Source organism: Azolla caroliniana, unplaced genomic scaffold (assembly GCF_043228905.1).
Source record: "Azolla caroliniana isolate FFs.n. ecotype wild unplaced genomic scaffold, voAzoCaro1.0.p SCAF_20, whole genome shotgun sequence".
NCBI lineage: Eukaryota > Viridiplantae > Streptophyta > Polypodiopsida > Salviniales > Salviniaceae > Azolla > Azolla caroliniana.
Genome location: NW_028230455.1, coordinates 1,909,895 through 1,934,331, shown reverse-complemented (window position 1 = coordinate 1,934,331; position 24,437 = coordinate 1,909,895). Strand labels below are relative to the sequence as shown.

Below are 24,437 nucleotides of genomic sequence, written 5' to 3'. Positions count from 1 at the left end.
TTCTTCCCTTTCTCTTTGCGCGTAAGCCGTCTCCTCGGCTTCCTTCGTGGGGAATGCACAGCCGAGTCTCCACTACTCGCCGGCTCTTCATCGGACTGGTCGTACAGACTCAGTCGTCCAATCGGTCCACTTAAACGGAGTGAAATCGGACTCTCTTCGCGGGTCTCGATTTCGGGCTCATCCGGAAGCATCTCGGCCTCACTGACCTCATCGTCAGAGCTCGGATTGGAGTCGGGGTTCGGAGTTGGGGGCTGGTACTAGTACGCGGACTCATCAAACACAACGTCGCGGCTAACACGCGCTTGTTTGGTGCTAGGGTTATAACAGTTATAACCCTTCTGCTCGTCCGAGTAACCAACCACGATGCATTTCTCGGCCTTTGCATCCAGCTTCCTCCTTTTCTCCTTCGGTACATGCACATACGCAATGCTACCGAACACCCTCAAGTGTCGCAAGTTCGGCTTCGTTCCGAAATACATCTCGTGCGCCAACACTTTGTCTCTGATCCGGTTCTGGATGTATACCGCGGTCCTTACCGCCTCGGCCCAGTAGAACTTGGGCAAGCTCTTCTCCTCCAACATTGACCGTGCCGCTTCCACAACTGACCGATTCATCCTCTCGGCCACGCCATTCTACTCTGGCGTGTATCTACAACTGAATTTGCGGCGAATTCCCATTTGTTGTAGGTAACCGTTGAATTGACCAGAAAAGTACTCTTTCCCGCCATCCGACCGCAGGCACTAGATCTTTCGTCCCGTTTCCGTTTCCACGAACCCTTTGAGGTCCCGGAAACAGTCGAAGACTTCGCTCTTCCTCTCAATGAGGTAGATCCACGTGTGCCGCGTGTGGTCGTCGATGAAGGAGACGAAATATCGGCTCCCGCCAAGACTAACGTTTTGTGCCGGCCCCCATACATCGGAGTGTATAAGGTCGAGCTTATTCCGGCTCCAGTTTTGCTCGTTTGGGAAAGGAAGTCGGTGTTGCTTCCCGAGCTGGCAGGCTTCACAAATTTTTGCCTTTCGGCCACTGAATTTGGGCAATCCAAACACTACCTGTTTCGATTGCAGATCTTGAAGCCGCTGGTAGTTGACGTGGCCTATCCACTTGTGCCACAAGTCGATGTCCGACTCGGTTTTTCTTCCCTTCGCGAACATTGCGATGCCGCCGTCAGTGGAGTCGAGGATGAACATCCTCTCGTCTCTGCGCCCTTGCGCAATCACACAGCCTTCTTCCTCAATGAAGCACCCGAGGTGTGTAAATCGAACCTCCATCCCTTGGTCGACGATCTGTCCGACCTAGACCAAGTTCTTCGTGATTGTCGGAACGTGCAACACGTTCATGAGTTTCCCTTTCTGCCCGACATGGCTAAGGGGAACTTTTCCGACATTCGCGATCGGATGCGGAGTGTCGTCTCCAGTTGCGACTACTCCAGGTTGTATCGGTTTTTTCAAGGTACGAGAACCACTCCTTATGGCTCGTCATGTGGTTTGACGCACCGGAGTCTACGTACCACACGTCATCCGATCTCGGGGTGATCCGTTTCATTGACTTTGCTTCGTGTATCGTCACGAGGGCAGACCCTTCTCTAGCTCTCCCGGAGTCTTCGGCGTAGTGTGATCGCTGCCGATTTCCCTTGTCGGTATGTCCGGAGCCGTTTCCGGAACCGGTTCTCTCCGAATCAACGCGCTTCTTCCAGCACTCACTTTCCCTATGGCCTTTCTTGCCACAGTACCAACACTCCGCGATGGCCTTCCCTTGCCGGTTCTCATCGCTTTGACTCCCCCTGTTTCCGGAGGGTCCGAAGTTGCTGTCGGCATCACTTCGGTGCCTTCTTCCTTGATCTCGTCGGCCGCCTCCATTGCGCGCCGACTCGCCTCGTCCTCCACGTTCACGGGGCCTACCTCCCTCCGTGTACAACATTCTGCTGTCGGTGTGCGTGCTTGTAGACGCACCCACGTGGTTCTCCTCTACCAGGAGCATTGAGTGTAAGTCGAAAAAGGACGGCGTATTCTCCCGGGTACACACAGCCGTTCGGAACGCTCCGCACTTCGACGCCAAACCTCCGAGACAGATCTGGTCCATCTCACTCTCCTCGATGTTCACCTCTATGGAGGCGAGGGAGTCGCAGATATCCTTGATCTTCGAGGTATAGTCCGCCACCGACAAGTCGCGTTGTCGTAGGTTGCTCAACTCTTGTCGGAGCTGAAGCTTCCTGGCTGTGGTGCTCACGGCGAAGATCTTCTTCAGATTTTCCACGCACCCTTCTAATTTTCCCACAAAGCTAAATAGTTGTTCGCCCACACACGACGCGAAGCAGTATAATACCCTGCTCGCTGATTGCTCCCACGACGGGAAGTCTCTGTGTGTCGATTCGGGTGCCGCGTCATTAGCTCCTTCGACATAACTCCAGTAGCCGTGCCTGAGCAGGTACTGGTGCATCTTGTAGGACCAAGAGGCGTAGTTGGTTCTGTCGAGCTTCTCTTTTGGAAGTGAGCTCGCCATGCCTCTATCCATCGTTCTTCTTGTTCTTCTTCGTCAAGCTGTGTCGGCTGTAGAGAGGTTCTCAACCCTCGCGCTCTGATACCATGTAGAAAGTAGCGTTCGGAAGCTATTATGAAGACCGAACAGAAGGAAGAAAACTCAGGTTTAATGGAGAGCTTGAGCTTACGCAGTATTATGAAGACCGAACAGAAGGAAGAAAACTCAGGTTTAATGGAGAGCTTGAGCTTACGCAATATACGGGGGAGAGACAGAGAGAGTGAGAGAGAGAGAACACAAGAACTATATATTCAACAAAAGATCTCTATTCACTACTCTATACATATGTGTGTTGCATGAACACTTTTATACAAGTCCTTGAAGGACTGACCGAAGTACTAACCGTACTTCAATGCTCTTTAAGAGCTCCTACACTAACTCCCAAATATATTCCTCACGGAATATCTTTCCTAACGGCCTCCCGGTTTACGCACTCGGCCTAACCGATCGGTCCCAACCGATCCGGTCCTCGGCTTCTTCAGCCGATCCGGCCGATGTTGAGCTTTTCTCTCAACAGAATCTGCAGCCACCGATAGATGCATTCTTAGTTGGTTCCCATACATTTGTATGTACCAAATCCAATGAATTTTTTCTTACATGTCTTTCATGAGGGAATGCTTCACATATCTTTCCTAGTTCACAATTTTTCAGTTTTGGCAGTTCTACCACTGCATCTTTTCTCAACATATTCTTTAGGGTTTGCCTACTTATCTGGCCAATCCTTTTATGCCACATTTCCACATCTGAGACTACACTGATTGTAAAAAGTAACGTGCGGAAGCAAGTATGAAGAGAGAACAGAAGGAAGAACAATCAGGTTTAATGGAGAGCTTGAGCTTAAGCAGTATACACGGGAGAGACAGAGAGAGTGAGAGAGAAAACACAAGAACTATATTAAAGACTCTATTCACCACACTCTATACATATATGTGTTCCATGAACACTTTTATACAAGTCCTCGAAGGACTGACCGAAGTACTGACCGTACTTCAATGCTCTTTAAGAGCTCCTACACTAACTCCCAAATATATTCCTCACGTAATATCTTTCCTAACGGCCTCCCGGTTTACGCACTCGGCCTAACCGATCGGTCCCAACCGATCCGGTCCTCGGCTTCTTCAGCCGATCCGGCCAATGTTGAGCTTGTCTCTCAACACTCCCCCTCAAGCTCAACTCGAGGCTCTTCGGGATCCTCGGGCTCACAGCTCCGGTTCCTCCTGGATTCACGCCTCGCTCATGCTCCTCAACCTGTTCGACTCCGCGCGCTTCGACCCTTCCGATCGGCTTGTCTGCTCATGTGGCCCTTATAAGCTCTTCTGCTGTTGTAGTGTTGACGCTTCTCCTACTGCCTTTTCTTCCGCTTGGGCCTCGGTTGATTCAGCGTATCTGAATCAAACATCCGAACTGACTCGTCTACCTCCGATCGGTTTTCGCTCCCGTCCGAGTTGGCTGTCTCCAACTCGTCTTCGGTCTTCTCGCCCTTGATGGCGTCATCTTCCCCATGCGTGGTTGGCTTCGGCTCTCTCCTTCGGTTGCTCCCCTTCTGTCCTCTTCCGAACTTTTCCGTGGGTACGCCCTCGGCTTCTTCAGCCGATCCGAAGTTGAACTCGTCAACCGACTCGGTGGTGTCGTGGTCTCCGCTCCTTTCCTGCTGCCTTGGGACTGTTCTCCCCCTCAAGTTTGGCACGTCGAGGTGACGCAATCCGAGCGCACCTGAGAATTGCCGCAAATTGTCCAGACCAAGAGGCTTGGTGAAGATGTCGGCAGTCTGCCGATCCGTCGGAACGTACTGAAGTTCGACTTCACCGGAAAGGACACACTCATGGACGAAATGGTAGTGCACCTCAATGTGCTTGGTCCGTGCGTGGAAGACGAGGTTCTTCGCGAGTTGGATGTTGCTGAGGTTGTCGCAGTAGATCGTTGCTGGATCGGACACCTCCTCTTGCAGGTCCTTAAGTAGCTGCTTCAACCATATGGCTTCGCATGTCGCGACAACCGCTCCTCGGTACTCAGCTTCGGTGCTCGACAGTGCAACTGTCGGCTGCTTCTTACTACTCCACGCGATCGCGGCACTCCCGAGGGAGAACGCGTATCCAGACGTGGATCGGCGATCGGCGGCGTTGCCAGCCCAATCAGCATCGGTGTAGCCGACTAACTGCGCGGCTGCACCGGTCCGATATAGCAGTCCCCGGTCCTTAGTGCCGTTGACATACCGAAGTATGCGTTGCGCACACTGAAGGTGCTCCTCGGTAGGTCGCGCCATGAACTGACTGATCACTCTGACCGGATAACTGAGGTCGGGTCGGGTGATGGTCAAGTATATGAGGCTTCTGACAATTTATTGGAACCTCGTCGGGTCGCATACCTTTCCCGTATCAGGACGAAGCTTGACGGTTCAGTCCAAAGGAGTCGAGACGGACTTACAGTCGGCCATCCCGAATTTGAAGAGCATACTCAACACGTAATTACGTTGGCTGATCAATATGCCTTCGGGGGTACGGATCACTTCGATCCCGAGGAAGTAATGAAGGTCCCCCAGATCCTTCATGTCGAACGATGCCGCAAGCTGGAGCTTCACGCGGTCGATTTCACGTAGGTCGGCGCCTGTGATGACCAAGTCATCAACATATAGTAAAATACTAACCGGTCCGAGTCAACCTTTCCGGATGAACAGGGAAGAGTCCGATTTTGATGTGACGAAGCCCATCCGACGCAGTTGTTGCGTGATCTTCGCGTTCCAGGCTCGCGGGGCTTGCTTCAGTCCGTAAAGGGACTTCTTTAGTCGGCATACTGCCGAGGAGTTCGTTTCGGAGTGAAATCCGGGAGGCTGTACCATGTACACATGTTCCTCAAGGTCACCTTGCAGGAACGCATTCTTTACATCCTCTCGGCCACGCCGTTCTGCTCTGGCGTGTATCTACAACTGAATTCGCGCCGAATTCCCATTTGTTGTAGATAACCGTTGAATTGACCAGAAAAGTACTCTTTCTCGCCATCCGACCGCAGGCACTAGATCTTTCGTCCCATTTTCGTTTCCAGGAACCCTTTGAGGTCCCGGAAACAGTCGAAGACTTCGCTCTTCCTCTCAATGAGGTAGATCCACGTGTGCCGCGTGTGGTCGTCGATGAAGGAGACGAAGTATCGGCTCCCGCCAAGACTAACGTTTTGTGCCGGCCCCCATACATTGGAGTGTATAAGGTCGAGCTTGTTCCGGCTCCGGTTTCGCTCATTGGGGAAAGGAAGTCGGTGTTGCTTCCCGAGCTGGCAGGCTTCACAAATTTTGTCTTTTGGCCACTAAATTTGGGCAATCCTAACACTACTTGTTTCGATTGCAGATCTTGAAGCCGTTGGTAGTTGACGTGGCCAATCCGCTTGTGCCACAAGTCGATGTCCGATTCAGATTTTTGTCCCTTCACGAACATTGTGGTGTCGCCGTCAGTGGAATCGAGGATGAACATCCTCCCGTCTCTGCGCCCTTGCGCAATCACACGGCCTTCTTCCTCAATGAAGCACCCAAGGTGTGTAAACCGAACCTCCATCCCTTGGTCGACAATCTGTCCGACCGAGACCAAGTTCTTCGTGATTGTCGGAACGTGCAGCACGTTCATGAGTTTCCCTTTCTGCCCGACATGGCTAAGGGGAACTTCTCTGACATTCGCTATCAGATGTGGAGTGTCGTCTCCAGTTGCGACTACTCCAGGTTGTATCGGATTTTCAAGGTACGAGAACCACTCCTTATGGCTCGTCATGTGATTTGACGCGCCGGAGTCTACGTACCACACCTCGTCTGATCTCGGGGTGTTCTGTTTCATTGAGTTTGCTTCATGTCTCGTCACGAAGACAGACCCTTCTCCGGCTCTCCCGTAGTCTTCGGCGCAGTGTGATCGCTGCCGATTTCCCTTGTCGGTATGTCCGGAGCCGTTTCCGGAACCGGTTCTCTCCGAGTCGGTGCGCTTCTTCCAGCACTCACTTTCCCTATGGCCTTTCTTGCCACAGTACCAGCACTCCGCGATGGCCTTCCCTTGCCGGTTCTCATCGCTTCGACGCCCCCTGTTTCCGGAGGGTCCGGAGTTGCTGTCGGCATCACTTCAATGCCTTCTTCCTTGATCTCGTCGGCCGCCTCCATTGCGCGCCGACTCGCCTCGTCCTCCACGTCCACGGGGCCTAACTCCCTCCGTGTACAACATTCTGCTGTCGGTGTGCGTGCTTGTAGACGCACCCACGTGGTTCTCCTCTACCAGAAGCATTGACTGTAAGTCGAAAAAGGACGGCGTATTCTCCCGGGTACACACAGCCATTCGGAACGCTCCGAACTTCGACGCCAAACCTCCGAGACAGATCTGGACCATCTCGCTCTCCTCGATGTTCACCTCTATGGAGGCGAGGGAGTCGCAGATATCCTTGATCTTCGAGGTATAGTCCGCCACCGACAAGTCGCGTTGTCGTAGGTTGTTCAACTCCTGTCGGAGCTGAAGCTTCCTGACTGTGGTGCTCGCGGCGTAGATCTTCTTCAGATTTTCCCACGCACCCTTCGGCGTCTTTGCATCCCGAACATAGCTAAATAGTTGTTCGCCCACACACGACGCGAAGCAGTATAATACCCTGCTCGCTGATTGCTCCCACGACGGGAAGTCTCTGTGTGTCGATTCGGGTGCCGCGTCATTAGCTCCTTCGACATAACTCCAGTAGCCGTGCCTGAGCAGGTACTGGTGCATCTTGTAGGACCAAGAGGCGTAGTTGGTTCTGTCGAGCTTCTCTGTTGGAAGCGAGCTCGCCATGCCTCTATCCATCGTTCTTCTTGTTCTTCTTCGTCAAGCTGTGTCGGCTGTAGAGAGGTTCTCAACCCTCGCGCTCTGATACCATGTAAAAAGTAACGTGCGGAAGCAAGTATGAAGACAGAACAGAAGGAAGAACAATCAGGTTTAATGGAGAGCTTGAGCTTAAGTAGTATACACGGGAGAGACAGAGAGAGTGAGAGAGAAAACACAAGAACTATATTAAAGACTCTATTCACCACACTCTATACATATATGTGTTCCATGAACACTTTTATACAAGTCCTCGAAGGACTGACCGAAGTACTAACCGTACTTTAATGCTCTTTAAGAGCTCCTAGACTAACTCCCAAATATATTCCTCACGGAATATCTTTCCTAACGGCCTCCCGGTTTACGCACTCGGCCTAACCGATCGGTCCCAATTGATCCGGTCCTTGGCTTCTTCAGCCGATCCGGCTGATGTTGAGCTTGTCTCTCAACACTCATTCCATTTGCAAACATAGCTGAAATCTGTTTAGGCATGTCAACATCCAAAATAAACATTCTTCCTTATCGTTTTCCTTTTGCAATGAGCTTCCCATTCTTTTCTATATAGCATCCACTTTGCTTAAACTTTACTTGCATACCTTGCTCTACTATCTGTCCAACAGAAATCAGATTCTTACCAAGATTTGGAACATGCATTACATTCAACATATACTTAGTCTTTCCTTTTTCTTCCCACAATGGGATATCTCCAACATGTTCTCTTTGGTGAGTACTATTATCACCCGTCTGTACATAGCCAGGAATCTCTGGTTCTCTTAACCTTTCAAACAAGTTTGCATGTCCAATCATATGGTTAGATGCCCCCGACTCTACATACCATGTAAACTCTTCATCACATTTCTGTGAGCTTTCAGCCACTGTTGCTATCTCATGTTGTACCACAAATGCACCATCTTTTTCACAATCTTCACTAGTTTGGGCATAGTTATTCTACTGTCTCTTTCCTCTTTGCTCATCATTTTGCTTCTTGTAACATTCAGCCTGTGTGTGGCTTGGTTTTCCACAATACCAACAACCATCATCATTTACATATGTTTGCTTACCTCTACCTTGGTTGCTCCCCCTGCCTCTGTTGTTGTTTCTTCCTCTAATGGTTTGTTGTCCTCTTCCTTGATAACCATTATTGTTGGTTCTTGCTGAGCCAAATCTTTCATGGCCTCTTCCAGCACTATTATATAGGGCTTGCCTCTCATTCTCAAGATTTCCTTTATTTACATCATCCATCTGATTCCTTTCTTCTACTACAAGCATTGAAACCAGATCTGGAATACTTGGAATACTATCCCTTGTAAGCATAGAGGTTTTAAAGCTTTTGTATTGAGGTCCTAAGCCTCTAAAGCATATTTCTACCTTATCATCATCTTCTATCTTTACATTGATAAAAGCAAGTGGTTCACATATGCTCTTTATTTTCAAAGCATACTCATTTATTGACATCTTACCTTTTTCTAAGGTATTTAGCTCAGTCTTCAACTGTAGCTTTCTAGCTTTTGTGTTTATTGCAAACAGTTTTACCAAACTGTCCCAAGCTTCTTTTGGGAGCATAGCATCCTATATGTGCCCAAGCATCGAATTTGAGATGCTAAGTGAGAGCCAATGCATTACCTTCCTTGCCCCTTGATTCCAATCTTTGAATGCTTTAATCTGTGCTACTGTGGAATTTTCTTCTAGGATCTTCGGAGCCTCTTCTAGGTCTCCTTCAATGTAATCCCAGTATCCTTTCCCCATCAGGAAATTTGTCATTCTAAATTTCCACGCCGGGAAATTGTTTTTATCTAGTTTCTCTGTAACTATTTGGCCCGCATTCTCTGCAGCCATTATCTCTTCCAAACTAGGGTTTCTGCTACGATTACTTCAACAAGTAACTTTCTAATTCAGATCAGCAAATAGAGAAATACCTTTCTCAGATCTATGCACTTCCGTACTCTTCTTTATGAGCAACTTGCTCTGATACCATGTTAAGAAAACGTGAAGAAGGCACTCGGGCTCTTCTTATGTGCGCGGCGGATCGTCGTTTGGTGCTCAAACACAGAAGGGAAGGGGGAAGGAGACTTACTTCTGTAGCAACCAAAACTTCTTCTATTTCATTACACGTAGAGCTCTACTTGCTCTCATCTGTTTCTCTCTTCTGCTCTCACTCTCTGAGTTCTTCCTCTCTATCCTCACTCTCTCTCTCAGAGTTCTACTTCCTGTATATTTCTTACTTACCTACTCTCTTACTTTTTTACCTAAGTAATAAGTTACTTACATATGCAGCTAATTAGCTGTCAATCGCTAAATAGCTGTCTGTAGCTAATTAGTTGTTTCTCCTTATGTTCACAAGTAGCTAAATAGCTACTATAGCTTATTTCCCAATAAGCATCACATACCATGTTGAGCTTGCTTCTCAACAATATTTGCACGGATGCCCGATGTGAGGCCAAATGCCATAGTCATCGATAAAAGTTGGACATCATATAATGCCATAAGTAATGTGGTTGCAATAGACCGATTATCTTGGATAGTTACAAATGGGAAAAGGTCACAAACACATTGTCGACTTTTGTTGTGTCAGTTCCATGCAAAAAAAATATGGCTGGACAACTTGTTGCCAAAGGTAAGTGCAACTGAGAGAAACCATCTTTATAATCGGATGTGCCAACTCATGCAATGCATTACGGAATCCACAATTCAATGCCCAATGTGAGGAGTTAAAGGTAGAATATGCAAACAAGCCAAGTGTTTGGCAATATATAGAAGGAGGATGGTGTGGCTTGACATGTGTGTGGAGGAAACTGTGGCCCAAATTTGGTAGAATGTTCAACTACAAACATGTTGACACTACCAATCTTGTGGAGAGACATTGGCAGTTTATCAAATATATTGGCTTGAGAGGGAGGATAAACTGATCAATTATCGATCTTGTGCATGTTTTAATTGGGGACAATCAAACTGGCACTTGTATCGGGGGTACTATTATTGAATGGTACAAGCAACAATAAGAAATATGTGAGAGTGGTAGATTTGCACCCTGTGCAATTTATAGGGATCAAACAACAAGACTTGAAGAGGCAGAGAGTCTACTAGAGAGGTATGAAACTAATGATGCAACAATGCATATTGTGGACGAGCCCCGATATTGGTTTAAAATATTGAGCTTGACAAAACCGAATGTATGGTATAATGTATTGCTCCAATGCTCATATTGTGATTGCCAAGACCCTACGAGTAAATGTAAGCATATATTTGGCATCAAGATGATTATTGAGAGGCACATGCCACATCTATGTGGGTCATTGCCTTTTATAGATCATGCAACCCATATGTGCAATGACCATTTCATAGAGACGGAAGTGGAGACAGAGGTAGAACTAGTCGAGGAGACAAACCCTATAACATCACAAATGGAGGAATAGGAGTCAAAATTACAAACGGCTGAGGGGGCTATTCAGTGTCTTAGGCAAGGGTTACGATCCCTCGACCGTGCAACAATTTTGGCATGTATGGAGTCCATTGAAGAAATGAGTCAGATGGTGGTGTATCCCGCAGGTGCACCGAAACCAACCAATGAAGAAGACCGTGGATCCGTAAGGCGTAAGCAAGCAATTGGTGCAAAAAGGGGAGCATCAGTTAACATTTCACAATATCTTATTGGCAGCTCCCCAAACACTTCCAAGGCACACACTGAAAAAATGCAAAGAGGCGCAAGTCGAGCTAAGAGGCGGTTGCCAATATGTGTGACAAAGAAGATTCGATGCTTGCATTGCGATGCCTTGACCTTTAGATCAAGGGACTCAAATGTTGATTGTTGCAAGAATTGTGGCCGCATCTTGCCATCATTTCCAGATGAGCCATAAACATAGCTTGAGTGGTTTTGCGGACTAGTGCATTTGGGTTTACAATGTTTAAAGTGGATTTATGTTGATTTATGAGTGCATTTGGGAGTATGTCATCTGTTGATTTATGTTTTAAGTTTCCTGTTTCAAGTATGTCACATGTTGATTTGGGTTTACGATGTTTAAAGCGGATTTACGTTCAAAGGATGTCATATGTTGATTTATTTTTCAAGTATGTCATATGTTGATTTATGTTTTAAGTTTTATGTTTCAAATATGTCGTATGTAGATTTATGTTTCAAGTATGTCATATTTTGATTCATGTTTCAAGTATGTTATAAGTTGATCTCTGTTTTAAGTTTTATGTTTTTTAACTTTTAACTTTTATGTTTTAAGATGATTATTTGTTTTATGTTAAGTATGGTGAAGATTGTTGATTTTGAATAATTTAAGGCTGGATTTTGTGACTCTTTGATGTGTTATTGTAAGTTTTAAGGGTAATGATCAAGCTTATTTGAAGATTTTGGTCGAAATGATACATTTGGTTGGGCAACACGGTTGGGCGACCTGCAAAGGTCAGGGTTGGGTGACCTACAACGGTTGGGCGACTTGCAACGATCAAAGTTGGGCGACCAATTGTGGTTGGGCGACCTCTGACAGGGTTGGGCGACCAACGACTCAGAGTTGGGCAACCTCTGACAGGTTTTTTTTTCGCGCCTTCTTCCTTATCGAAATCTGACGGTGCAGATCGCACGCGCCTTCCTCTAAGCGACCTGCACTGTTTGTGGCCGTGATTCGCTCACCAGCCCTCTTTATGATTTGATGTAGCATAGACACGAGCATATATGTATGTATGTGTATATGTATATGTATATGTATATGTATACACTATATATGTATGTGTATATGTATGTGTATATACACTATGTATGTACATGTACATGTACATGTACATGCATGTGCATACCTATCTATGCTCAGAGAATCAGATTTTTGCTTGGTGGGGCCATGGCCGATTCAGCTATGGCGTTAGGAGCTCCCCATTGCACGTCTACCCCTGCCTTCTTCCATCACCACAGACATTTCTGCTTCTTAAGTTCAACGCCGAGAAACTATCTCAACATAAGAAGAAGAATAACCGCTTCATCATCATCATCATCATCATCTTCTTCTTCTTCTCATCCTTCTTCCGGTTCCATTGATCCGATCTATGAAGAAAAACCGCTGTCGATAGATTTGGAAATCATCCGCAGCGAAGAACAGTTTGAAGAGGCCATGGCTGAAGCTTCGTATCCTAAAATCATCAACTGGTAACAGCCTCTTTTCTTTTTCTTCTTATGTAGAGATGAAGAAAGAGATATTGCGTTAAAACCTTAGAAATTCCATGGTCTACGCATGAAGAAAAGGAGCGCTATTTTTTTCTGTTTCTCTATCTCTTCTTTTTTCATAGTTTCCTTTGATGAAAGGATGGCAGCGTGGTGCCGGAAGTGTATATATTTGAAGCCAAAACTCGAAAAGCTTGCGGCTGAGTATCCCGGGTATGTGTGTGTTTCATAACTGGTTTGCTCTTATGTTTCTGAATGTGGATTTGTTTTCATAATTTTTATGTTTCTCAATGTGAATTAGATGGTTTCTTTCCTTACTTTGTTTTTCTTTTCATTTTTTTCCTGTATTTGTGAATGTGGCTTTGGGCCCTAAGTTTCTGGGGAAAAAAGAAATTATACTTCGGAATGTGGAATGGGTTCTCTTGTTTTATCCATTATTTCTTTGCTTTCTTTGCTTTTTGTGGGTACATATTGGACATTTAACTTCTGACATTTTTTCCCCCTTTTTTGGATATTGGACATAAAAAATGCAGGGTGAAGTTCTACTGTGTCGATGTCAATTCTGTGCCTCAAACGTTGGTTAGGCGAGCCGATGTTACGGTATGTTTATATTTCTTTTCTTCTCATTGTTGTATTTGAATAAGAATGATTTTTAATCAATAGATATCAATCAGTTCCTTCACATGGAAATCCTTAGCCAAGCATGTATATGCTATAGTTCTATCTGGTGCTCTTTGTTTTTTTAGATCAAATGTTTGTTTTTGGATTTCCTGTACGAGTAATTCAATATGATCATGAAGCATGCAAGACAATCCATATTATGAACACTTGGTTGGTTCTAGAAAAAGTTTGAAAGAACTGAAATAATAATCTCTCAGAGACATAAGAAACGAAGAAATGAAACAATATCAAAACCCGAATACAAAATTTAATGGAACTATCATGCATATATATATATATATGCCCTTATTTTGGTGTCTTATACTCTATGCATTATTATTTCATCTAGTTATTCTCCATTTTAGCGGTTCCCTTTGCTTTAACACTCTTAAATTCCAGTCGCATGTCAAGGAATGTGACAAGTTCAAGGGATGCTCAACATTTCTACATGCCCTTTCTTTCTGAGGCGGAAGAGATTATTATGATTTGAGACAACCAAAACTAGTAAGAACTGTCAGAGCACAAGCTTACTATTTCTAGAATGTTATCCCTCTTCATTTATGACCACTGTTTCTCAAGCCAACCCAGAACTCCTAAAATTTGAGGATCACAATATGTGCCATATGAAAGTTGCTTTCAATATTGCAAAATACAATGCAAAACCTCAAGAAGGGATATCTATGCTAAGATGTCTATGAGTTAAACTTCAGGCAAGATATGCATCAAATACTAGTTCCATAATCGTGCCATCTTATCAATTTCTATTTGTTAATCTACTCTGTGGAGTTTGCCCTCCAATATCCATTACTTTCATTGCAGAAAGCTGCCTGATGTGATGAAGTCGCTGCACTTGTTTACTATGTTAAATCAGTGAAATTCCAGCTCCTGATGTGTCACGATGTGATTAAAGCTGGGTCATCAAACTTGCAGCACCTGCACATGAGATCCAGATATGGCAAGCTCTTATTTAAATTAAGTTAGTGTTCATGAGACTAAGATCCATTATGGTGATGCTGATGTATTAATATCTGCCTCACTATCCAGTGAATGAGTTGTGTCCAAGCTTCTCGTGATGGTTTCTCAAGTCAGATGAACCACATATGCACACAGACAAAAATATGCTGATAAAATAAAGTTCTATTCATTGTTACTGTCAAGGGACCAAATTTGTCATTAGAATTTCTAAAATACAATGGTATCTTGGGAGACCATCAAGCCAGTTTCTATACTGTGATTTTAGATACCAATTCCCATTTTATTAAGAATTCTATGATTTTGAGCATCTTCAGTAAAATTATGAAATTAAATTGGTGAACCCTTGTCATAGCATTCATCCTTCCTGTTTTTATGCATTTTGAATCGTAGCTGTTAACCAAATTATTCAATGTGAATGTGGAAATTAGTGATGCTCGAAGATCTTCACAAGTAGATTGCCTCATTTTGTGTTTAGGGACAAATTAGTGGTGTTCTTGTTATTAGAATCTAGGAAGAAATTTGCAAATAAAGTTGTTTTACTATCTACTCATTATTTTCATACCTTTTATTTGTTACATGTCTGTTGCGGCTCATGATCAAAGAAAATGCCTACAATACAGGTGACTAGATACCTTATATGCTTGCAGTACCTAAAATCATTGTTGAAGAATTTTACTCAATAGACTATTTCTTGCATAGTTATGGAAAGATGGAGAGAAGTATGACGAAGTAATTGGAGGCCATAAGGCTTGGCTTGTTATCAATGAAGTTCGTGAGATGCTTCAAAACCATAATCTATAGTAAAAATGTCAATGAGAACGACGAAGATTTCACAGACTGGCCGATGCTGCGCTATTGTAAAAATTATTTATATGACATTGTCAATCATGATCTCTCATTACTTAATGTGTTGCATTCTCAGTACATTTTTGGATTAGGAAATCTACCTTGATTATTTACATTGACTAATAATATCAGTCAACCTTGATCTATTAGTCAACAGTGATGTTTTTTATTTTATTGAAGTATTTATCAAGGAGTTCTATGCATCTAAAGATTCATTTGCTCACCATTGAAGTTTGGGATTTGACCAATTTGAATCAACATTTGAACCTTATTGAAGTTGGTAAAATCGAACAATGGACCAGAAACATAACCAGAGCCCTACATAGGGTTTGTGAAGGGTAATAAACTTGTTTATTGAAGTATTTATCATGGAGTTCTATGCATTTGAAGATTTGTTTGCTCGACATTAAAGTCTGAGATTTGAGCAAATTTGTGTCAACAATTAAACCTTAATGAAGTTGGTTAGATCGAACAATTTACCACTCACATATAACAATCGGCAACGGTTCGGTTTGAGAGGGTCCAAACCGAACCGTTTAAAAATTTTGAAACCTGAACCAAACCATGAAACCGTTAAACCAATTTCAAACCATTAAACTGCGGTTTCGTGGTTCGGTTTTGGTTTTCAACATATGTCTAATTTTTAAATTTTAATTTATTACAATTTATAATATTTCATTTTAAAATTTTTTTAAAATTTTTAAGATGTTCCTAAAATGTAAATGTGAGAAGGTCTAAAAATGAAAAGATTGTTTAAAAACAATTGTTTTTAATTTTTTTTTTAAAAATAAAAAAAATAAAAAACCTTTAAACTGTAGTTTTTGACTATTGAAACCGAACCGAAACCGATAATAAAAACTTTAACCTAAACTGAACCGTTGAAACCGTTAAACCGTGGTTTAGCGGTTCGGTTCGGTTCAAACCGAACGATTGCCGATTGTTACTCACATAGCTAATGCCTTACATAGGGTCTTGAAAGGGTAATAAAGTTGTTTTGTAAGTCAATAAAAGATTGTGCCACTGGGAAGATGATGCCATTTTTATTCATAACATCAATGCATTGTGAAAAATGAATATTTGTTTTTGGTTGTTTACAATGTAGAAATAGAGAACTTAGTAATTATTTTTTTCATTGGGTTTTGCATAAGACTCATGATAAAAACTCTTTGATGATCCCTTGATTGGCTTTAATAGATCTCTTGATGCAATCTCAAGCTCTCCAGACAAAGTTTGTAGTTATAGGATTTTTGCTAGGGATAGAGGCTTGGAAGGGTATGTTGCTTAATCATCTGATGCAATTATCTTCCAAGATGGGAGGAAACTGGTTGCCTTCTTTGAAATGGATTTTCTTGATAGATGTACAAACACCGAGATGGAATTTGACATTCAATATAGTTCTCTTGGGAATCGTCAGAGTATGGGATGTAATCAAGGATTTTCATACACAAACAAATGCTTCAAACATGGGATGGCTGGATGAATCAACCTCATCTTACAACAGATATTTCAACGACTTTCTCGTAGGCCTCAATGCAATTTCTGCCAATGCAGGAGCATATTTGGTTTGGTTGCCTTATGAATGGCATGATGCTCTCTAATCTTATTTACTATCCATTAGGTATGGAATAAAGTTATTTCTTTATTCATGACAATTAATGCAGACTACCCCTTCTCTTAGGGATCAGTGGTATGGAATGTACCCTCCTAGTCTCTTGTTGTATGAGATAGATGATGCTCCAGAGGCTATAACAGTCATCAATAGGCATCTAATTTATGTCTCCCCCTTTCAGCAACCTCAAAAGCAAGTGCATGCAACCCATGTATGGAAAACAGTACGAATGATTACCTTATGGATCTTATGGACGTATCGTTGTAAAAGATGCTATGAACTCCTCTTCTCTCAAATATATTGCCAAAACTATGGGAGAGCTTATTGATAGTGATGTGTGGGCAAAATGACACTATGCATGGCTCTTTGGAGGTTGTTCCTAAGAAAAACAAAAAATTACTGCAATTATGGAGGAAGCTACCTCTGTTCATAATCTCCTCTCAAGAACCAATTTGGAATTACCATCACCCTTGGTCCTTGCTCTAACCATCTCCTTCGTACATAATACTTTCTAATTGTACATTTTGTGGCCTTCCAACATTTTTCTTAATACTAATGAAGGAAATTTTTGGGGAACAAAAAAGAACTCTTTGATGATTATAAGAAGAGGTGAAAGAGAAACTCTCCATTCCAACTCCTAACATATTCGAGAGAGGGTTTGGTATTGATATTACATCCCAATCTTTTGTAATAGAACATGAAATATTAGGACCCAATATTTTGCTAATGTTCAATGAGCCAAGTGTCTCAATGTGTGATGTGCTATTTTTACTAGACCTATTTCATTCATTTCCACTACCCCTTGTGCAAATATCTATGTTCTTGATTCATAAATTCCCTTGACACTTACATTCCCATCAGATTATTGATCGTCTCCAAGAATTTCAATGCTCTTGTAGATGAGATAGAGACGGTAAGACTAAATGTGCCTACAAACATGAGGTATTTGTTTTCCATGACCCGTATATGAGAATCTAACAAGCAAACTCTACACATTATGGATACAAAAGAGCCATTGAATTATGGTGTGAATGGTAATGACAAATTGAATCCATCTGAATGGAAAAATAACTTCAATCAAGTCGCGGCCACTTTCATTATTGTATATATTTATAGAACATTTATTTTGCAAGACCAGACATAATAAATAGACTTCCTTCAACAAGAGGTAACATATATCGCAAGATTTGACTGTTGAACAACAAAACCATTTCTCTCATCACAATTACAGCACCAACAGGTAAACCAAGGATCTCACATTCTATCTTCTACTTTATTCTTGTGTATAGATTACCTATCATGAAGCACATCATTAACTTGTGTAGACTACCTTCTATATAGGCTAACTAATTAATTAGACAATGTCAACTTACAGCAATAAATTGCTAAGAAATAAAAAGCAAGTGGTATGGCATATGCACACAGAATAAAAATAAAAAATTCGTCTTCCCGCATATCAAGTCCATCCAAACCTTTCTTCAAGGAAAGAAGGAAATTGTTTATTGTGGATTAAGTCTATGGCATTGTTGGTCAAGCACATTGTGTTCATTTTACACAGCTCTATGTGGAATAAGTAACCTCTTCGTTATTCCTAGCGTATCTTCCATTTTAATTATGCCTATACTCATGCATCCTCATTGCCCAACAATGATCATTCTCGACCATACCTAGAAGACTGTAGCACACATGTCATAAAATGAAGATAAATCAGTGAATCAAGCCAATAATATTTCAGTTGAATATCTAGCACCATCTTCAAAATTGAAGGATCCATCCAAAAACAAGTAGCAAATGTACAGAAAATGCATAAAAAAGTGGAAGTTAATTCTCCAATACGGACACACTATGTACAGAGCATGCTACTTAACATTAGTCAAGATGACATGAAACATGGAGCCACCCTCACATCAAATATATGCTTACATACAATAAAAGTAAGATGGATAGGAAATCTCAAGACTCCATACCATTATCAATATGATGCCTAGCCTGAGATATGACGTCCCATCAATACACTATTCCCTTGTTAATTCAAAATTATCACCTCAATTCCTGTGGCAACCACATTAATATTTAGCAAACTCCAATACTTGGTTAAATATCTCTAAAAAAGCGAAAAGCATTGACTCCATCAAGAATTAAGGGTTGGAATTTAATGGTATAACCTTTCTAACACCATGCAATCGAAGTGTCTGGATTTTCTGGTTATGCTGTACAGCCCAAAAACCAAAAAATTGGCATATTTTAAAAACCTCAAGAGAACAAAGGAGAAAAACATCTGAAATACCCCCTTTCCTTTATTTCTCACACCTGCCCAAAGTATTTGTTATTCCCCCAAATGCCCTTGATCAAGCCTTATATTATCTCTCTTTTGGGTTTTGACCCGGGGCTTCTGGGGAAGTAGAGAAATAACGGAAAACTTGGGTATTCTGGAGTTCATCTCCAAATAAAAACAAAAAGAGCTGCTTGTTACCTGTGCAACTAGATCTGCAAGATCCATTTCAGGCTTGCTACTTTTCCCACTGATAGATTCAGCCACAGCAGAGTCCCTGGTCTCGACTCTCTTGTTCTGGTTTATACCACAACTTCCATTCTGCAAAATAATGGGTTACATCAGAAATTCAAATGAATGATGGTAGCAACAATGATCATGAACAGACAAGATAATTATAATACCAAATTCTGTACTACTCTACTCTTGGCAGAGGATTTTCCCACATTGGATTGAGGTGCTCCTCTTGAGCTAGATCTGATTGGACCCAGCTTTACATTAGTCTTTCTCGTGTTTGCAAGTTCTGACGAGCTAACATTTTTGCAGGTATGTCTACCACTCTTACTATCGATTTCTGGGTTTTTGTTCTCTTTCCCAGTTGAAGAGAAATGCCTTTGGGAGGAATCTGCAAGACTGTGAGAAAAATGTCTCTCTGTCTTTCTGTCTTTATCATTAGCTTCATACTTAACAACTCTTTTAACCATTTGATGGACAGATATGGCACTCATCTTCTTTGTCCTCATTGTGATGGAGTCTGCTGCAGGCTCATCATACACTTGACTATTATCTTTCAAATTATCACCAAACTTTCTGACATGTGTATTTCTTTCCTCAGAAATAGTGGCGGCATTCTCTTCAACATATGATGATGTTGAATCAACTGTTAGGACAGAATCTCCAGGTGATTGTCCATCTTGCCAACTACTGTTAACACTCAATCTTTCGCTGCAAGATCTCCGGTACTTGTAGAAGGAGCTGTTCACCGAAATGCCACTACAACCAGAAAAACTAGACTGCGATCCAGAACGTCTGTTTGATGAACTGGAAGCCCTGCGTCAAAACAATATTCTCCTTCAGGAATGTGTTTCCATCTCAAGAAAGCAAAATGAAGAACGACGTACAAACAATCTTCAACATATGGTACTGATGTAAAGGCAAACTTCATTTTCAAGAAAGCAAAGCGAAACTGTAGATTTCGAAGACAACATGTTTACACAATTAGGCCTTCAAATACCTTACAATTCATGAAGTCTGCTGTAGACCTAATATTTCCTCCCAGAGAAGATAGTAAGACAGTCAACAGGAAAAAAGAATTTCGCAAAACAATGGATTATTTTTTAGAGATTTTCCTGAGTGCACGATTTAGAACTCCCAACAAGTTGGCAAATTTTGAGCAGCAAGAGATACCTGTTTGCATAGTTATCACCTGAGCAAGCTATTTGTTTCTGTAGCAATCTTGTTTTGAATGGATCCTGAGAACCAATCTTTTTCTGCAGTTCAACATTTGTTTTCCCAGTTGATTTGGGTGCTGCTTGTTGCCATTTCTTAATAGCATTCCGTGGTAAAGAAGCCACTTCCACTTCATCGGCCCTTTTGGACTTATTCAATCGAAGCCATGCCATATCAGAATTCTTTCCTGCAAGTGAAAGTACATGATGCCTAGTTTTGCAAACAAAACAAACGAGAATGAGGATCAAACAAAGCGTGCACAATGGCAACATATAAATTTCCAAAGGATGTCAAAACAACAAGATATAATTTTGACTGACAACAAAGAAGAAAAGTGGTACCTGTGGCTCTCGTCAAACCAAGGATCATCATACCTGCATGAATCCCATATAATATGAAGTGTTGATCATCGACTAAAATTAGATATTCGGAATAACAGACTAAACAACTATTGAGATTAGTCGATTTCAATAACAAGTTACAACGACTTAGAAAACCATAAAAAGTGGGGAATATATAGAGTTACATAGAGATCCAGAACCATTGCTAGGTACAGGAAACCTTGTATGAAATAACTTTTTCTACAATGAAGATAGAACTACAGAAATCTCATGACTGAACATAGCACAATAAGAAATGAATTTATTATCCCAATAGCTACTTAAATGTAACATTGCACAAATCTACTTCTCATGGATTTAGATTAGAAACATTGATTCATTATCCGATGCAAGATATGCATTCCTGAAGCTCAGGTGATGGTAAAGATAAAAGTTACCTTTCATTGTCCATTGATAAGGTTGCCTCTTCTGACAAATCAATCCATTGTGGAGCTTCGATCAAGTCCTAAATCCGAGTCGGTGCCAGAATGAGCACCAAAAGAACACGAAATAATTCAAAACAGTAAGTTCCAAAATGAAAGAAAAGAAAAGAAAACGAGAACCATTCAATACGATTTTTTCATATCAGCACTCTCACAGACCCAAATGGGTATGCAACAGGAAAGAAATGTGGGCAGTCTTCTCCAAAACCGAAATGGAATAGAGACAAATAGGCAGAGGAAAAGAAAAGTAAACAAGGGAAAATACGGTCAATAAACAGAGATTTGAGCACAGTGTCGGAATGCGACCGATACAGGTTCAGAATGACACACAGAGAATTACGTATTCGATGATATCCTTACAAAATATCAGAACATGATGCTAAACACTGCACAGATTCCGAATAAGGGGAAGAAAAAACCAGAAAAAACAAAGGAACGGGATTGGAGTACCATGATTAAGCGGTGTTCTCGGGATGCAACTAGAGCAGAAAAATGTATCAGAATAGGATGCTAGAGAGAGAGAGAGAGAAGAGAAGTGATAGATTTTATACCAGGAAGGACCAAGGATCGGAGGAGTGGAGAGAGGTAGGGTGGATCTGCTTCTTGGAGGTGCAATGCTGCTTGCTGCTTTGCATCGTGGCCTTCGTAGTCTTGGCCTGCTTCAACGCCATAGCTGAGAGAGACAGAGACAGAGAGATCGATCGATAGCAGGCTCAAAAAAGGCACGCAGAGGAGGTCTTCTTCTTCTTTGTCTTCTGCTTACTTAATCCCCGCCACGGCCATGGCCATGGCAAGGAGGAGCTTGAAGCTTGGCCATGGCAAACACAGAGACAGAGAGAGAGAGAGAGAGAGAGAGAGAGAGAGAGTGAGAGTGAGGCAAATAACGGCGATGTATTTGAATTCCTTCTTCTTCTATTTCTTCTATCTATTTTCTTCTATCTATTTCTTCATAGATTTTCTTCTTCTAATTTCTTCATAGATTTTCTTCTTCTATTTTCTTCTTCATTCATTTTTGGAGGCCTTTTTGGTGGGTTTGGTGGGTGGGTGGGGTCAAGTGGGCACAAATGTGAGGAAATCAATCGGACAGGACACGTAGTCTCTAGTCTCTGTCTGTCCGCGGACAGTAGCATACGAACATGTGAGCCGGCAATATCCTCCTTCCTCTCCACATCTTTTACTACCTTGGCTCTGTGATTCGAAACGTTATTGTCAATATTTTGTAGTTTATTCTCTCTATGTTGTTTTAGCTCTGACATATAACTGCCTAATTTCTTTATATCTAGAGTATCTAATAGTTTAGGGAGTGTGAGAGAGGGACTTAGTATGTCTCAGTATTTTGCCCTTATCTCGGCGTAAGTTGGACACGTGCATGTAAAATGGTACTCATCCTCTATCTCTATGTGACATAATCTACATATCCTTTCCTCTCTACAAACTCTATTAGGACAACCGTTCTCAATCTCAAGTTGGTGAGATGATATTCTAACTTGTCCAATGGCAACCCTTAGTGCATTTGGTAAGAATGCATCTAGATATTGTGGTCGTGTAATAAAACCTAACTTAGAGAAGTGCATGAAGTGTTCATTATAGTACAACATTTTAGATGGGAGTGGCTCTAGTGGGATGATCCATTTATATTGAGTGTAAATTTGCCATATTTTTTGGCGTATTACTTTATTACAGTCCTCATGAGAGATTAAAGTGTTATCAATTGTGTGGTTGTACCTAAGGGGCGGTAGGTTACTAACGTCTACACCGTTTGCAAGAAGCCAACTCACCATCATGCCATACCATGAGCTAGTATAGCCAGACTCATATAGTGATCGAGATGCCTCAATAGCTTGATGAGATATCATATCATGTGGCTGGCTATGCATCCTATGAATAAAAACTACAAGTTGAAAAAGTGTCTCACGCTCTTACTCGCACTCTCTCTCTCTCTCACCCCCTCTTCCTAGAGGCGTGTTTGTGAACACGAGGCCCGTTTGTGCTCTCCTTGAAGGCGCATTAGTGCTCTCCTTTTTGAAGGGTGTTCGTGTCTGGGGTGTTCGAGTGCTCGTGCTCGTGCTCGTCTTCTTCATCGTTCGGTGATCGTCTTCTTCACGTTGGGGTGCTCGTGTTCTAGTGTTAGTGCTCGTCTTTGTCATTGCTTGGTGCTCGTGCTTTGTTCCTGCATTCGCCATCGCAAGCCTATGTGCTCGCCATTCGCGTGGTTCGAGGTTCATGGTTTGCAGTTCATGTGATGTGTGGCGGTGAGTTTGTGCTTCCGTTGTGTTCGAGGTTGCACTAGGAGTGCTCGTGCTTGGTGATTGTGGTGGTTGTTGGAAGCCCATCTCCCTCCCTATCTTTTGCCCTACTATTGTTTCCCTCTACTTCAGCTTGAGTCCGGCTCGAGTGTTGTTATGGTAATTCCATTGTAACTTGAGCTTATAAAGCAATTTGTTTGGTGTATTCGGTGGTGTCCAATTTGTCAGCCTCTCTCGTACTTGTCGGTTTTGGTTGTGTGTTGTGTCTATGATAGAGGAGTCGTCTTCGTGACGTCATCGATCGAGGGCGGCAACTGACACATGTCAAGCACGTAAAACTTGTGAGAAATAGTGCTTGGCCACGACCGAGTCTCAAACACTCAATGGAAGATCAAAACAAAAATGGAGATTAATACACTTACACAGACAACAGAGAGGACACAGGATGTTAACATGGAATACCCTAAATGGGAAAAACCCATAGGAGCCCACAAGACTCCAACTACCACTATAAGAGGAAAGGTACAATGCGAGACTACGAGGCAACGACCTCGAGCTCTATGACTTCGCCAACCGACGATTACAACATAAGATACTTTATGTTTCTCTCTTGCTCTCACTATGTCTCTCTTTATACAACAATAATGACATTCACACATTTCCGTTGTTGATAGTGCAACAGACTTTTGTAGCCTCGATTGCGACGATACGGCTCCCCCGGCATATGTAACATATTCGGACGTTGACCGGCTGGTATCCACATCAACCACCATATCCGAATCCGTGAACCCTTCAAGTTGGGGTTTTCCTGAGCCTAATCAGAGGCACATACTCGAGGTGCCTTTCAAGTACCAGAGTATCCACTTTACTACAGTCCAGTGCTCCTTTCCCGGATTTCTCATAAACCGGATGACCACTCCGACATCATATCCGATATCCGATCGGGTACACACCATTGCGTACATCAAGGTTCTGATGGCAGAAGCATATGGTATCTTCACCATCTCTGACTTCTTCGTCTTGGTCTTCAGATTTTACTTTCAGGACAAGTTG

General features: G+C 42.7%; 2 protein-coding genes across 5 annotated transcripts; one reads left to right on the top strand and one right to left on the bottom strand.

Annotated features, from left to right (window-relative positions):
* Positions 1-12,141: 12,141 nt before the first annotated feature.
* Positions 12,142-15,139, top strand: LOC147850773 (thioredoxin-like 3-1, chloroplastic). Of its 3 annotated transcripts, XM_087336035.1 has the most exons (5): positions 12,143-12,489; positions 12,646-12,717; positions 13,038-13,104; positions 14,742-14,759; positions 14,839-15,139. In XM_087336035.1, exons 1-5 carry the CDS (start codon positions 12,188-12,190, stop codon positions 14,938-14,940), a joined length of 561 nt encoding a protein of 186 aa, XP_087192161.1. In that variant the 5' UTR covers positions 12,143-12,187; the 3' UTR covers positions 14,941-15,139. The 3 variants fall into 3 exon arrangements, with proteins under 3 accessions (XP_087192162.1, XP_087192163.1, XP_087192161.1); XM_087336036.1 differs by lacking the exon at positions 14,742-14,759 and having other exon boundaries at positions 12,142-12,489; XM_087336037.1 differs by lacking the exons at positions 14,742-14,759; positions 14,839-15,139 and adding an exon at positions 13,576-13,949 and having other exon boundaries at positions 12,142-12,489.
* Positions 15,140-18,323: 3,184 nt separating this feature from the next.
* Positions 18,324-21,824, bottom strand: LOC147850772 (uncharacterized). 2 transcript variants are annotated; one of them, XM_087335940.1, is made up of 8 exons: positions 21,690-21,824; positions 21,092-21,161; positions 20,657-20,684; positions 20,274-20,525; positions 19,271-19,916; positions 19,068-19,187; positions 18,760-18,804; positions 18,324-18,646 (listed from the first exon to the last, which is right to left on the bottom strand). In XM_087335940.1, exons 1-8 carry the CDS (start codon positions 21,807-21,809, stop codon positions 18,635-18,637), a joined length of 1,293 nt encoding a protein of 430 aa, XP_087192066.1. In that variant the 5' UTR covers positions 21,810-21,824; the 3' UTR covers positions 18,324-18,634. The 2 variants fall into 2 exon arrangements, with proteins under 2 accessions (XP_087192066.1, XP_087192067.1); XM_087335941.1 differs by having other exon boundaries at positions 20,274-20,502; positions 21,690-21,780.
* Between the last annotated feature and the right edge of the window lie 2,613 nt (positions 21,825-24,437).